This window comes from Dreissena polymorpha, chromosome 5, assembly GCF_020536995.1.
Source record: "Dreissena polymorpha isolate Duluth1 chromosome 5, UMN_Dpol_1.0, whole genome shotgun sequence".
In the NCBI taxonomy this organism is placed as follows: Eukaryota; Metazoa; Mollusca; class Bivalvia; order Myida; family Dreissenidae; genus Dreissena; species Dreissena polymorpha.
In genome coordinates this window covers 114,855,996-114,872,209 of record NC_068359.1, presented here as the reverse complement: position 1 = coordinate 114,872,209, position 16,214 = coordinate 114,855,996, and the positions used below count along the sequence as shown (strand labels likewise).

The 16,214-nt window shown below is 36.4% G+C and overlaps 2 protein-coding genes across 3 annotated transcripts in view; both read right to left on the bottom strand.

The window, feature by feature from the left end:
- The window catches only part of LOC127832683 (nicotinamide phosphoribosyltransferase-like), a 128,398-nt gene that overhangs the window by 75,235 nt on the left and 36,949 nt on the right, over window positions 1-16,214 (bottom strand). The gene's annotated exons all lie outside the window — the stretch shown is intronic.
- LOC127832696 (N-alpha-acetyltransferase 10-like) lies at window positions 42-14,681 on the bottom strand. The gene is made up of 7 exons (XM_052358331.1): window positions 14,540-14,681; window positions 10,043-10,141; window positions 7,878-7,936; window positions 6,513-6,561; window positions 5,864-6,024; window positions 3,733-3,814; window positions 42-582 (listed from the first exon to the last, which is right to left on the bottom strand). The coding sequence occupies exons 1-7, from the start codon at window positions 14,558-14,560 to the stop codon at window positions 484-486; spliced, it is 570 nt and encodes a 189-aa protein (XP_052214291.1). The 5' UTR covers window positions 14,561-14,681; the 3' UTR covers window positions 42-483.

The window sequence follows — 16,214 nt, the reverse complement described above, 5'->3', positions numbered from 1 at the left end:
TCCATGCATTGCACCAAGGGTTACATAGTAAAACAGCAATGTATGGCAATTAATTTATTATAAATGTACATAAAGACAATTATGAAAGTTGTTTAGACACAAAAACATATTTATAATTAATTCAACATACATTGTACATGTTAAACATTACATTTACAATAAGAAGAAAACCGCCATCTTAAGCCAGGATTTTCAAAATTGCAAATTAAAAAGTTAAATAATTAAAATATTTAGTTCAAGAAAGTTCAATGAAAATAATATTTGATCATAATATGTGAAAGCATTAATGATATCAACAGACTACCAAAATCATGATTCAGTACGCATTCATTACATCAATTGCAACAGGCTATCAAAATTACACTCTGAAATTAAAATAGTTCACCTTCACTTATAGATAAATCCTTGATGTGGATGAAAACATACACATATTTTCAATGATTATTGTTTTAAAATTAAGTATCACTGGGTTTGTCCTACTCCTCAGGACGCAGTTAGATTAACAAAGTTGGCTGTCACTGTAGCTATGTCCGCTTTCTTGGCTTGATCTATCGCCATTGCACAGCTTTCGATTTCCTTGTCCTGTAGAAAGATTCAAATGAGATTAACCCTTTAACACTTGGATACGTATTTTGAAGCATTTGTAGTCCCTTAGAAAGTTGCATTTAATTAAATACCTTTCTAACTAGATTCAAGTAAGGCTTCATTTCCATCCCTTAGATACTGATGAGAAGCAAACAGCATAAAACCTGAACAGTCTGCAAGTTACTCGTAGACTGTACTGTTTTTATGCTGTTTGCACATAGCAATTTTCACATTGCCTCTGAGTGGGAAAGGGTTGATGTATGGAGACTGGTTTCGATAGTTGTACCAACTAATTTGAATAACTCTCAATAAACTCGTGCAATCATAATTTAGCCATTACAGACAAAAAGTGCAGTGAAATTAACAGTGGTACAGCCATCCAAACTCAACTAAGCAGGAACATTTTCTCTATTTTAAGTACCAGTTATTTTTACCTGGTTTGCCCCAAATACTATCCAAATATAGGTCTGCACGAAAGCTACAAACAACTATTTTGCACAACTGACACAGGATGTTTGGTTGGAAAACAAGATCTTACTTAGCTATCAATGATGTAAAAAAGAATTATTACTGCATGCTACAAAAATACTTTTTCTAATCAAATAGCAAATGGTCACTGCATAACTTCATTGATATGTTAATTTGGTTGCCATAGCAGCCTTAAAGACTCTGAAAGGAACAACTTGAAGAAATATGACGGAATGCATCCCAGAATGTGTCAAATTCAACCAGACCAGTGATAGAAGAAAGAGGTAGGCAACAAGTCCTTTACACTTGTACTGACGACAATAGAACTCAATTTCATGCGCAGTGACAGACTTAAGTTTTAATACCTGATTTTCTACTAACCTTAATTAAAACTAGAGCCTTGTCACAGAAGAACGTATACCCCACATGCTGCATTGACACAGACTATTTTTCATCCTGTCTTCACAAAACAAGAGAATCTAATTTTTGGCGAGTTTTAAGAATTATTATGCCATTATCATTTATGGCCATTTTGACCTTTGATATCTCGAGTTCTTTCACATGATATGCCGTCCAATGACTGTGAACAAAATTAATGTACAGAGTCATTTTTAAATCTCACAATGAATGGCATAGTTATGGCCCAGACAAGATCATTTATTGCCATTTTTGACCTTTGAACTAAAATTGGTAACTTGACCTTGGAGATATCTACGTAATTTTTTTGCGCGACACACCGTCCAATATGGTAAACAAAAGAACCAAATGATATTAAAATCTCACAATAAACTACATAGTTACGGCCCGGACAAGCTCATTTATGGCCATTTTTTACCTTTGAACTCAAAGTGTGACCTTGACCTTGGAGATTTCGATGTAATTCTTTCGCGTGACACACCGTCCAATGATGGTGAACATATGTGCCAAATGATTTTCAAATCTCACAATGAACAACATAGTTATGGCCCGGACAAGCTCATTTATGGCCATTTTTTACCTTTGAACTCAAAGTGTGACCTTGACTTTGGAGAAATCGATGTAATTCTTTCACTCGACACACCGTTCAATGATGGTGAACAAATATGCCATATGATTTTAAAATCTCACAATGAACAACATAGTTATGGCCCGGACAAGGTCATTTATGGCCATTTTTGACCTTTGAACTTTAAACGTGACCTTGACCATGGAGATATCGACGTAATTCTTTCGCGCAACACACCGTCCACTGATGGTGAACAAATGTGCCAAATGATTTTAAAATCTTATTATGAATGACATAGTTATGGTCCGGACAAGCTCATTTATGATCGTTGAACTCAAAGTGTGACCTTGACCTTGGAGATATCGACATAATTCTTTCGCGCGTCACACCGTCCAATGATGGTGAACTTATTTGCCAAATGATTTTAAAATCTCTCAATAAATGACAAAGTTATGGCCCGGACAAGCATTTGACCTTTGAACTGCAAGTGTAACCTTGCCGTTTGAGATATCAACGTACTTTTTTCACACGACACACCGTCCCATGATGATGAACAAATGTACCAAGTCATTTTAAAATCTATCAATAAATGACATAGTTATGGTCCGGACAAACTTTCAGTTTGAAACACACTAAGTTACCCCGTGACCTAGTTTTTTACCTGGCATGACCCATATTCAAACTGGACCTAGACATCATCTAGATACAACTTCTGACCAAGTTTGGTGAAGATCGGATGAAATTCCGGGACAGACAGACAGACCGACTGACGGACCGACCAACAAAGTGACTCCTATATAGCCGCCATTACCAATGGTAATGGGGGTATAATTAACTGATCTTGGCTGTCTGGCTACTCTTGGAGTGACTTACCCAGCTCCATATTACTACATTTGAGCCACATTATGCGAAAATGGGTCTTATGCCATATGAAGCCAACAAAGCTCCAGACCAGCCTGTCTGCTGGCTGGTGAAATACCTTACACTATCAACTACATGTAGTGCAATGCAACCCATGATCTGAATGCAACAGCCAGGTGATATTCAGCATGTGTTTATACCTGTCACAATGTTTATAACCTGACCAATTATGAAGTTACTGTCTGGAAAAGCTGAAATTTGGCCACATTTAACTTTTGCTCGCTTTGTGTGGCCTTTCCTTTAGGGACATAAGAGTTAAAAGTTACACACAGTCTCCACTTGACCACCATTTATTGCAAGGAATGAAAGAAATTGCCGAACAAAATGATGATGTTTCAGTCTTGACAAGCCAAATTAAGGCCATCTTTGACCTCTGTGTGAACTTTCCTTTTTCAGCTAGAAACACAGACTTACAACACCACATGCATCATACAAGGTGAACATTTGTGGCATGTTATTTTAAAATTGCCTGATAAATGGTTGCAGGTTTGTGTGATATATTTACATATGTACCGTGAGACAAGTGCATTGCTGAATGCCAATCACTTGTGGGGTCAAATACCAATTTAATAGCGCTCTGAGAAAACAGGGTTTAATGCATGTTCATAAAGTTTCATCCCAAATTAGCCTGTGCAGTCAGCATTCGAATGTAACTGATTTTCATCAAGAAGAGTATTCTTGTTAACGAAAAAAAAAACGAAAGTGTCCCAGAACGCACATGCATTTAAACCCTTTTTCACAGAGCGAGGCTCAATAATACAGAAATTATTTACATGTCTGAATTCTGAGAGATTCCTCTTCATTGCATAAGCATCTTCCCCGTCTGCATAGTATTTTGGCTCTATCTCACTGATCCTGTAACAAGGCCAAAATTGTACAACCCTGCATATAGCTACACAAGTGATCATTTTAGGGTATTTTCAGGACATTAAAATTTATGAAAAAAAGTTCAATAAATGCCACGCAGATTCACATCATATGTACATGTTTACCTTATCTATAATTATACCTGATTTCATTGGTTTTGTTGATTAATTATTTATAATAAAACCTGTTTTTTAAACAATAATTTATTTTCTCCTATATGTGTAAGATTGGTAAATGAACACGGTATCACACGATATCAGTATCATCATTAGAATGTATAACTATTCATCACGGCCATTTTGTCGGATCCTTGGAAAATCCAAACAAAGCTATTTTACCCTGTCCTCATAACTCCATTGTCAAAGCAGCGCCCTATCGGATAAACTTTTAGCAGAAAACATACATAGCATATGCAGAAATGACGGGTAAACAGAAAAACATGCAAATGTTGAACACAGATTAAGTTTATTTCCTTGTAAAGAAACTCTGCCAAGGCTGATTGTTTAGGTTTTCTAAGCCTTGCTAAATACACTTGTCTGCAGTCAATACAAATCTAGTATCCTCTATAAGCTATAATATTATACTAGATAGTCTATGACCCATTGGGAACAAAGAGGACTTGTAGCCCTAAAAATATTACTTAAGTCATGGGAAAATCTGATGATGAAGAAAATAGTCTGTCTCTATGGCAGTCATGTTTTGTAACCATATTAAACTATAAAACAATAAATAAGTATTTTGTGTAAAACAAAGAAAAATTGCTCTTTTTTTCAAATTCCAGAACATAGTAATAAAAACTTTACAAAGTCTGCAATAAAGCCATTAATCCCCACCTGGAACCATGCTTTTCAACTGATCAATTCCAAGGGTTTACAATGTGTTGTTTAAAGATTGTTGTAACAAACTTCTTGTGAAGCAGGTCATAAAACATATAATTACCAGGGGACAAAAATTCCACTCGTCCGCTCGTATTGACGAGTGAAATCTTGAAAGGACGAGTGAATTTCCCTAAAGCTCTCGTCCTACAGGACGAGTGAAAAAAAACTGATGTTAAAATATATATTATCTGACCAGTAAGACTCTTTTTCATTAAATAAAATCATTTCTAAAGCATATCTATTCCGAAAGTAGAACGATAATGAACCAGAAATCGTAATTGAAAATTTCATACAGCAGGTGCGCGTTGTTATGCGAGACTGTGTCCCGAGTAAATATTGGCTTTTTGGTGTAAACTTTGCGCGTCCATGTTGACAGGGAACCATCTGACTTCATTCACTGTAAGTATTGATTTTTTTAAAGAATTATTTTACTGCAAAGAACAGTTTTAAACCAGTCTGAATTTCATCTGAAAAATGTCTGACATACGAGCGTTCTTTAAAGGGGGCACGAGCGATGTTCAACCATCCGAAATGGAAAGCACGCAAGCATTAGAAAAAGGAAAAAAACAAATTTGTCTTCATTTATTTATTTTGTGTTCCTCATAAATAAAGTAAGTTAACATTTCTTCTGTGATCAGCTGGCATGAATAACTAAGTAAGCAGCATTTAAGCAGTGATATAGGAAACATTGTTAGTCATATCAGTCCTTTGCACTCTTTCTTTCACACATATTTGAAGGACAAGTGCATGTGTTTGCAGGACGAGTGAAAATTTTAATGCACTTGTCCTGCAGGATGAGTGCAATTTATAAATATTTTTGTCCCCTGATTACCTTGAAAATGAATAAATCAATAACACTTCTGCCATACAATTTCAGATGAGTCATTTCCATCAAAAGACGCAAATACACAATGATACAACAGCAATGGCGTAAGTTTGCTGCTGGCTTTTGGCTATAGAGCTTACATGTACCTTAGTCTCCATTATGCCTCATCACTATCTTCAGAACTATGGCCTATTGCAGACATCTCTTGTTTGCAATGGTCCACATTTTAGGTGAGAAAAGCGGACATACTGTCTTTTAGCTCTTAAAAAAACAAAACTGATGCTCAATCCAATTTGAGAATTGGGTCTTTTTAAAAACAAAAAAGATACTCACTCGAATTTTAGGGTCTCAGTATATAGATGCAGTGCAGCCCTGTTGCTCTTGCGCACATGCAGTGATACGTATTTAGCATCAAAGTTCTCCACCATTGCCCTCGACGCCTGGTCCATGAGCTTCTTTGCTAGACCCAGACGTCGATAGGACCTCTTCACTGCCTAGTACAGCAAATATGCATATGCAAACACTGCATTTGTATATGTCTTTTCTGTTTGATATTGTATAATACAGGATTTATCATGTATAATATTGCAATAGGAAATGTTGATTACTGAACACCTCTAATAGAATATGCTAAGACTGCATGATTATAAGATTCATGTTCATTTTACATTGTAACTTATTTTAACACCAAAGAAATCAAGTGCACATTTTAACAACAAATAAATAAACATTATTTTGGACATTATGATTTATACTTAAATAAAGCATCCTTAAATACACGTGTTTTTCTATCAAATTGAGTCTCAATTGTTACTTCTGGTACAGATGAAGGATTGCACTCTCAGGCACTTGGAACCACTCTAATTCCTTAAAAGACTAACACAAAATAAGGCCATAAATGTTGAAGGAATATATTAAACTAAATCAAGATGTGGGAGCCAGTACCAGTGAAGTGATGTGGCCATGCTGTACAGAGTCTTACCAGTGAAGTGATGTGGCCATGCTGTACAGAGTCTTCTGGATCCTCTTCCCTGTAACAATTATGTACACTGATATATAATATATATATATATTGCATGAAAATAACATTTTTGATCTCCGCACCAACATTATTATTATTGGTTTTGTAGTAATAACAAACGATTTGAATTTTTGATGAGTTTATTCCATGAGTTGAATGGCGCAGGTAGTTTGAGTACAAACATTACAAACCATATACAAGGACTATAGATCTTTTCAAGTTTCCAATGTCACCTGGCTCTTGAAGGGACATACATGATTGTTTCACCCGATTCATTGTCCAAACAAAAAAAAAGTGTCAATTGTCAGAATCAATAGTGTCAGAATCCCATTATGCACAGCAAAATTATTGGCAATACTGTGTCCACTGTAACCTTGATCTACACATGTATGAGGAAGCGAAAGGGCTGCTGCACACATCAGGTTGTCTTGATATGATTATGGTTTGTGCCTATTCATTTTGAAATCCCATCAAGAAAAACAAAGTTATAGCTTGCAAATAAATACCACTAAACCTGGCAATAAACCTTAATGCATGAATATATTTAAGTACCGTTACAAAAATAATTATTTTTATGTTTATGTACTAGAAGCAATTAATAATTCAATTATACTAAAGTACGGATACTTGAACTCGTAAAAAGCGTGCAAGAACAAATTGAATGGAAATGACCAAAAGAATCTTTGCGTCAAATTTATGCTACTGGAGTTCCTGATTGCAAGGTAAATATTGTTGGGCTATATTAGTCAGTTAAGAACATGTATTTTTGCTATTTACATAACAAGAGCTGTCTCCATAGGAATACATATGCCCCGATAAACGCTTTGATAGAAGTTATGAGCATTTTTCGAAACCTTAACGCGGACCCTGAGTTCAATGTCATGGGGATCATTATTTGTGTGTGAATGGAAAGGCATTGTCCATAATACACATGCATACCAAATATGAATGTTACATCTGAAGCGACATTGAAGTTATGAGCATTTTTCAAAACCTAAACACAAAGTGTGACAGACAGACGGACGGAAAGACGGACAGTGCGATCACTATATGCCCTCCATCAGGGGCATAATTATAAGGAATATGAAAAATCTTTAACTTACATGTCAAATATGACCATGACCTTGAAGCGAACGAAAAGTTTGTTGCACACGATACATTGTCTACATAATTATGATGATTATTATTGCCTATTATTTGGAAATCCCAACATGTACAATTAAGTACACAAACACACATGGACGGGGGTAACACTGTGTGCCCTTCCAACAGTATCATTGCAGAGGCATACAAATCTAACAAATGTAACAAAAACAAGGGACTTACATTTTGGCTAAAACATATCCAACTATTTTTCCGCTTTCATCTTCAGCCACATATGATAACTGAAAAGCACAATAACTGGTTAATGTGTGAGATATGTAGTCTTCATACACAAATCATATTATCAGATATTTATACAAAATATTACCGGTACATATTATACAATCTCTGTTATAAGGAATTCTTTGAGAGGCATAAATTCAGTCAAAGCTAAGAGGACAATATCATAAACTGTATACGAAGTCAGCAGCAACAAAGTGATCACACAGTTTTTAATACTTGTACCTAATATTGAACTAGTACATGTATGCATAATTACCTGTGGCAATGACAGTCCATGATAGAAATAGTAATTCATCTGGTAATTCTCTGGCAGACACAGTAAACTGCAGCATGTATAAATACCTGTGGCCATGACAGTCTATGATAGAAATAGTACTTCATCTGGTAATTCTCTGGCAGACACAGCAATCTGCAGCATGCATAATTACCTATGGCCACGACAGTCCATGATAGAAATAGTACTTCATCTGGTAATTCTCTGGCAGACACAGCAAACTGCAGCATGCATAATTACCTGTGGCCATGACAGTTCATATGATTGAAATAGTACTTCATCTGGTAATTCTCTGGCAGACACAGCAAATTGCAGAATTTATAACTAGAGCTTTGTCACAGACGTGACGTATACCCCCACATGCCGCATTGACACAGACATATTTTGCATGCTGTCTTCACAAAACAAGAGTATCAAAATTATGGCCATTTTTAAGAATTATAATGCCATTATCATTTATGGCCATTTCGACCTTTGAACTCTTGAATTCTTTCTCATGACATGCCGTCCAAATTTATGGCCTTTTTTTTTGTTTGAACTCCAAGTGTGACCTAGACCTTGGAGTTATCGACATAATTCTTTTGCATGACACATTGTCCAATGATTGTGAACAAATGTACCAGGTATTTTTTAAATCTCACAATCAATGACATAGTTATGGCCCGGACAAGATCATTTATGGCCATTTTTGACCTTTGAACTCACAGTGTGACCTTGACATTGCAGATATCGATGTAATTCTTCCGCGCGACACACCGTCCAATAATGGTGAACAAATGTGCCAAATGATTTTAAAATCTCACAATTAACAACATAGTTATGGCCCGGACAAGCTCATTTATGCCCATTTTTGACCTTTGAACTCACAGTGTGACCTTGACGTTGCAGATATCGACGTAATTCTTCCGCGCGACACACCGTCCAATAATGGTGAACAAATGTGCCAAATGATTTTAAAATCTCACAATTAACAACATAGTTATGGCCCGGACAAGCTCATTTATGCCCATTTTTGACCTTTGAAGTCAAAGTGTGACCTTGACCTTAAAGTTATCGGAGTAATTCTTTCACGCGACACTCCGTCCAATGATGGTGAACAAATATGCCAAATGATTTAAAAATCTCACAATGAACGACATAGTTATGGCCCGGACAAGCTCATTTATGGCCATTTTTGACCTTTGAACTCAAAGTGTGATTTTGACCTTGGAGATATCGACGTAATTCTTTCGCGCCACACACCGTCCAATGATGGTGAACAAATGTGCTAAATGATTTTAAACTTTCAATATGAACGACATAGTTATTGCCCAGACAAGCTCATTTTATGGCCATTTTTAATCTTTGAACTCAAAGTGTGACCTTGACCTTCGTGATATCGACGTAATTCTTTCGCGCGACACACCGTCCCATGATGGTGAACAAATTTGCCAAATGATTTTAAAATCTCACAATAAATGATAAAGTTATGGCCCGGACAAGCATTTGACCCTTGAACTCCAAGTGTGACCTTGACCTTGGATATATTGACATACTTTTTTCACGCGACATACCGTCCCATGATGGTGAACAAATGTACCAAGTTATTTTAAAATCTAATGATAAATGACATAGTTATGGTCCTGACAAACTTTTGGTTTAAAACACACTAAGTGACCCCATGACCTAGTTTTTGACCCGGCATGACCCATATACAAACTTGACCTATAAATCATCAAGATACAACTTGTGACCAAGTTTGGTGAAGATCGGATGAAATTTCGGGACAGACCGACCGACAAAGTGACTCCTATATAGCCCCCATTACCAATGGTAATGGGGGTATAATTACCTGTGGCCATGACAGTCCATGGTAGAAATAGTATTTCATCTGGTAATTCTCTGGCAGACACAGCAAATTGCAGTGCTGCATGTTCATCAGATCTTCTGGCTAAAAAGTGGAAACAACATGTACATATGGGCCAAGCTCTTTGAAAAGGGGTTTTAATGTATTTGCGATAAGTGCCATCCCAGATTACTTTAGCCTGTGCAGACTGCACAAGCTAATCAGGGACGACACTTTCCGCTTTTATGGTATTTTTCATTTACAGAAAGTCTCTTCTTAGCAAAAATCCAGTTTACAGGGAATGTGTCGTCCCTGACTGGCTGTTGCATTTGAAAAGAAGTACTTGTTTATTACTGGTAGAGCCTATTAACAATTCAGTTATGTAAACGTTGCCGCGCTAAAAACATGATGTGAGACAAATTGTTTAGCTCCATATTATAGGTGTTCCAAGCAATTCAAGGATTAACAAAGAAATAATAATGTGCACACTTTAGTTTGGTTCAATAATAAAAGGTTCATGCTACAATATATCAAATAAAATTCTTATATTTGCAGTTGTGCACTCAGGTTAAAAAAAAAAACGCCAAGCAGAAAGCATTTCAAAAATATTAAATTATTTGATTTTTTTTTCATTGCAAACATATGAAGTGGTCTTTTACAGGCATGCACTACAATTCATCGATACCATTCGACAAGTAATCACATCTGAAATTCATCACAAAACATATTTTGTAAATGTATTTTTGACAATTTCGGACCAGTGCACAGTAGAGCACCGTTGAGGCCCATAGGCAGTGATACTTAAGGGCCTGCGCCCCAGGCCCCTAGTCACCCCAGTGCCTACTATAATGCCAGTGCCTAGTTGATTACATGGTTTATTAATTAGCTTACCATAACATTTACCGACGGTATTTAAAATAATTTGCTTTGTCAAGTCATTAGATTAGGATAAGTAAGTAAAACAAAAGAGACAAATCGAAGTTTAAAGGTCTATGTATTTTAAATCATTAAAGATTTCCAAATAGACAGAAACATAATGAATCTCAGCCTGACACCACAAGCATACAAAGAATTGAATGAAATGGTAAAAGGCAATTGTTACTCTGTAATCCAGTCAATTATCAAGTTGACAGTCCAAAATCTTTTCTAGACTAAAGTCCTTCAAAGAATGACCCATGAAGCATTGTATTGCCAGAATGACTGCCTCATAGCAACTAGAATTTTTATTTAAATACCTGTTTGTACTTTTTATAACAGTAAAAAAAATATGTTATATTTAAGGAATTAAATTCCTAACTTTGAAAAAAGCTGTTTTGTGAAAATTTTGTAAATTGGCAACATTGGTAATCAACAGTGAAACTCTTTACTAACTTAAAATGTTGGGGAAAACAGGGTTCTGTTTAAGCACTGCACATATGTGAATGTGATTTACAAGGAAGGATTGAAAATCCAGGCCAAGCTAGATTTAGATATGGAAGCCAGATTTAGAATAAAAATTGAAGTAAATGAAAAATGGGGTTTATAGCCTATTTTCAATGGATTGTTTATCACATAAAAAATGATGATGTCACTGTGCACAATGATAATACGATTATTTTCTAATAACTGATACCAAACACCCTCCTGGTGGAAATTTGTATTTCCTACTTTTGCTTTCAATAAAATGTGATTATTGTCTGATTAATCTGCCATGTCAACATGTACATTTTGAATTTTTAGCCCAAGAAGACTATGGCAAGGATCAACAAGAGCACCGCCTTGCGGGTGCAGACCGCTCATCTATTTTCTTTTTAAAGGTGAAGGGACTCTCATTGTCAATCACAAAGGAGGGAGGGGGGGAGTGAAGAGGGGTGTATAGTGTGGGGTTGTGGACATTTATTACATTATCTTCCAAAAAAGCGAAAAAAAGCGAAAAAAAAATCGGGGGGGGGGGGGGGGGGGGGGGGGGGGGGGGGATTTTTTGGGTGCGATGGTTTGGACGGTATTTCAAACATAACCGTTTAAAAAAAAATGGGGGGGGTATAGTGTGAGGGTTGTGGTGGTCATTTGTGAGATGATCTTAAAAAAAAAAAAAATTAGGGGGGGGAGGGGGGGAGGGGAAGCAGGCTTGGCGAAATTGGAAAAAAACTGCCGGTCATCCGGACAGGCATTTCAGAAAATGTGCCGGTCCGGAGTAAATTTAGCCGGACCGAAAAAAAACAACAACACAACTATGTACATTAAGATAAACCCTTTTTTACTCAGAAAAATCGGAAAAAAACGCATCGTACCGAAGTATGAGCGTCCTAGAAACTGGTCCATATTCCGTGTTTTGTTGAATTCTCAAATGCGCATAATTAAATTTGTATTCCGAAACACTCTTCCCAATTTAATTTTTACCCGACGTTATCACATTCTTCAAATAAACTGCAAATGTACAGTGTGTTTTAATCCTTTCTCTCCAGAAAAGCGCGCGCAAATTATTCCCTACATGTACAACGTCACGTCAAACGCATGGAAAGCGTGCGTGTATTAAATTTCTGTTAAATGTTTCGTGGTAAATTTTAATAGAATGATATCGCGAAGAATGTGTGAGTGTTGTGAAAACACGCTTAGCGGTTTTACTGACCCTGTGTAGACTGCGATGTTTTAACAAAAGGGATTAAAATGTGCGAAAGCAGTTGCCGATTTTGCGAGTTTGAAGTAGGTGTTGTGTAACCAGTTGGATTTGCTAATTGTACGTAACAAACTTATTGCAAACATCAACACAATGAGCGATTTCATTTTCATGATGTAGACTGTAATAAAGGGTTTGCTCTTCGAATTTTCAACTTTGAAAAAATATGATATGTTTGCATTCATTGCACATTTATTTTGCCGGTCACAAGGACCGACATTCTGGTTAAACCTGCCGGACCAAATGAAAATTTGCCGGTCAGGACCGACGGACCGGCAATTTCGCCAAGCCTGGGAAGGGGATGATTTGGGTGGAGTCTATTGTGGTATGTCAGGTAAGAGTAGTTTTGTCAAAGTATCAATCAAATCTAATCATAAATAAAGAAGTTATGGCAATTTTAGCAAAATTTAATAATTTGACCTTGAGAGTCAAGGTCATTCAAAGGTCAAGGTAAAATTCAACTTGCCTGGTACAGTAACCTCATGATAGCATGAAAGTATTTGAAGTTTGAAAGCAATAGCCTTGATACTTAAGAAGTAAAGTTGATCGAAACACAAAATTTAACCATATATTCAAAGTTACTAAGTCAAAAAAGGGCCATAATTCCGTAACAATGACAACCAGAGTTATGCAACTTGTCCTTTTACTGTACCCTTATGATAGTTTGTGAGTGTTCCAAGTATGAAAGCAATATCTATGATACTTTAGGGGTAAAGTGGACCAAAACACAAATCTTAACCAAATTTTCAATTTTCTAAGTATAAAGGGCCCATAATTCCGTCCAAATGCCAGTCAGAGTTACATAACTTTGCCTGCACGGTCCCCTTATGGTAGTTAATAAGTGTTGCAAGTATGAAAGCAATAGCTTTGATACTGTAGGAATAAAGTGGACCTAAACACAAAACTTAACCAAATTTTCAATTTTCTAAGTATAAAAAGGGCACATAATTCTGTCAAAATGCCAGTCAGAGTTACATTACTTTGCCTGCACAGTCCCCTTATGATAGTTAGTAAGTGTTGCAAGTATGAAAGCAATAGCTTTGATACTTAAGGAATAAAATGGACCTAAACACAAAACTTAACCAAAATTTTCAATTTTCTAAGAGTAAAAAGGGCATATAATTCTGTCAAAATGCACGCCAGAGTTATCTAACTTTGCCTGCCCAGTCCCCTCATGATAGTAAGTAAGTGTACCAAGTTTGAATGCAATAGCATTGATACTTTCTGAGAAAAGTGGACCTAAACGCAAAACTTAACCAAAATTTTCAATTTTCTAAGTATAAAAAGGGCACATAATTCTGTCAAAATGCACGCCAGAGTTATCTAACTTTGCCTGCCCAGTCCCCTCATGATAGTAAGTAAGTGTACCAAGTTTGAATGCAATAGCATTGATACTTTCTGAGAAAAGTGGACCTAAACGCAAAACTTAACCGGATGCCAACGCCAACGCCGACGCCAAGGTGATGACAATAGCTCATCATTTTTTTTCAAAAAATAGATGAGCTAAAAATCGTATTAAAAAGTTTTGGTGAAAACTGGGTTGAGGCTGCCGATGGCAACCTGTTTGCATATAATATGAAAATCACATACACTAAGCCACTGCAATCTGCTTTGGGAGTAGACTGACCCCAACATCTTTTGAGGTTTTAGAGGGGGAAAAGTTTACTGGGCGGTGGAAAAATGACACAAGAATAAGCATTTAACATATTTTGATAACCAGTATTTTGTAAATAAAGAAATGTATCCGAAATACCCATCCGGCTTATATTACAAGTCGCCGTCACACACTGGGACCGCAACACACTACAGGCTTTGAAAAATTGTTTGATGAAATTATTAGATTGTACCTTTGAATTTCTTATATTCATATCTGCTTGTCGCTTGTTACGAACAAACTCTTACAAATTAAAGCAAATAGAGAAATGTGACAAATTACAGGTGTAAAAAATAAATTTGTCATTAAATTTGACCACCTCTGAAGAAGCAAAACGGAACGGTGTTAAGTCAGAACGGCACCATTTCATTACGACCATATGGTGCAGATTTTGTTCTTTCAATATTGTTAAAGTTTGCAGGCGACACTATTTCCAAATAGCATTATTCAATGGTTAAGAAAGAAATCCTGATGATAATCAATGTGTAGAACTCTCTATTCGTGTAGGGGGAGTTTCTTCATCTGGTACAGCATTGATCTCTTTCTAAATAGAAGATTTTGGCCAGCGTCTAATAGTTAAGGGGTGAAAACTGTATAAAAGGTGCTCAGTTTGGTGTTAGTTTAACATTTTTTTTATTCTAAGTGATTACAAGTGGATAAGGGGGGCAATGACGGCCACAGGGTTTTAAATACTAATACTGTGGCTGCCTCATGTATGTGGGGAGGTAGTGAATTCAATGGTATTACTGATCTTGGGTAGAATGAGAATTTATGTCTTTTAAAGTTTGTATGTGTCTAAAACAATGGTTACTGCTGAGTCTGGATCGGCGGCCAACAGGAACAAGGAGATTACCTGAAGGAGTGTTGGCAACTATGTGGTGGATTTAATATAATATGATAAGACAAAATTTTGTTCTGCTTGTTTCAAGAGTGGGCCATTTTAGGGTGTCTATCATATTAGTTACTGAGCTTGTGTTGTGGTATCTGTTTAACACCAATCTGGTCGCACGTCTTTGTACTTTTTCCGGTTGATTTATTTAAGCTCTTGTATGTGGTTCCCAGACACTGGAGTAATATTCTAGATTAGGCCTAATTATTGCTTTGTAAGCATAATCTTTTCATTGATCAGCTAATTTTTAGATTGCGGCAAAGAAATTCTAGTGTCTGGTTTGCATTATAAGTGATTGAGTTAATATGGTTTTCCCATTTGAGGTTACTTTAGAGTGTGAGACATAGATATTTGGCATAATTTACTTTTTCAAGGATGTGATCATGTAATCTATACGAGAAGATTATGGGGTTTCTTTTTTGAGTACCGGTAAGACTGAGGATGTTTTATTTTTCAGAGTGGAATTTCATCAACCATTCCTGCTCCCATTGACCAGGTGCTTCAATATCTAGCTCTAGGTTCTGGGCGTCAGAGAGGTTGTTGATATTTTTGTAGATGATGCTATAATCTGCAAAAAGTTTTAGAGTGCTATGTTTAATATAATCAGCGCTGTCATTTATATAGATCAGAAATAAGATGGGCTACAAGACAGTGCCCTGTGGGACTCCGGAAGATGCAGGTACCTTGTCTGACATGGTTCCCTCCAGGACAACAGTCTGGGTTCTGTTTGCTAGAAAGTCAGATATCCAGAAGAAAGCATTTGAATTAATTCCATAGTATTTTAGTTTGTAAAAGAGGTGCTGGTGGAGTTCTTAATTGAACGCTTGATCAAAATCCATAATAATGTCAGTTTGTATACCTTGATAATTTGATTGTGTTAGGTTTTGGAGGAATGCTATCAGTTGTGTTTCACAAGAACGGGAATGTCTAAACCCGTGTTGGAAGTCATAAAAAATATTATTTTTATCCAGGTGGGACA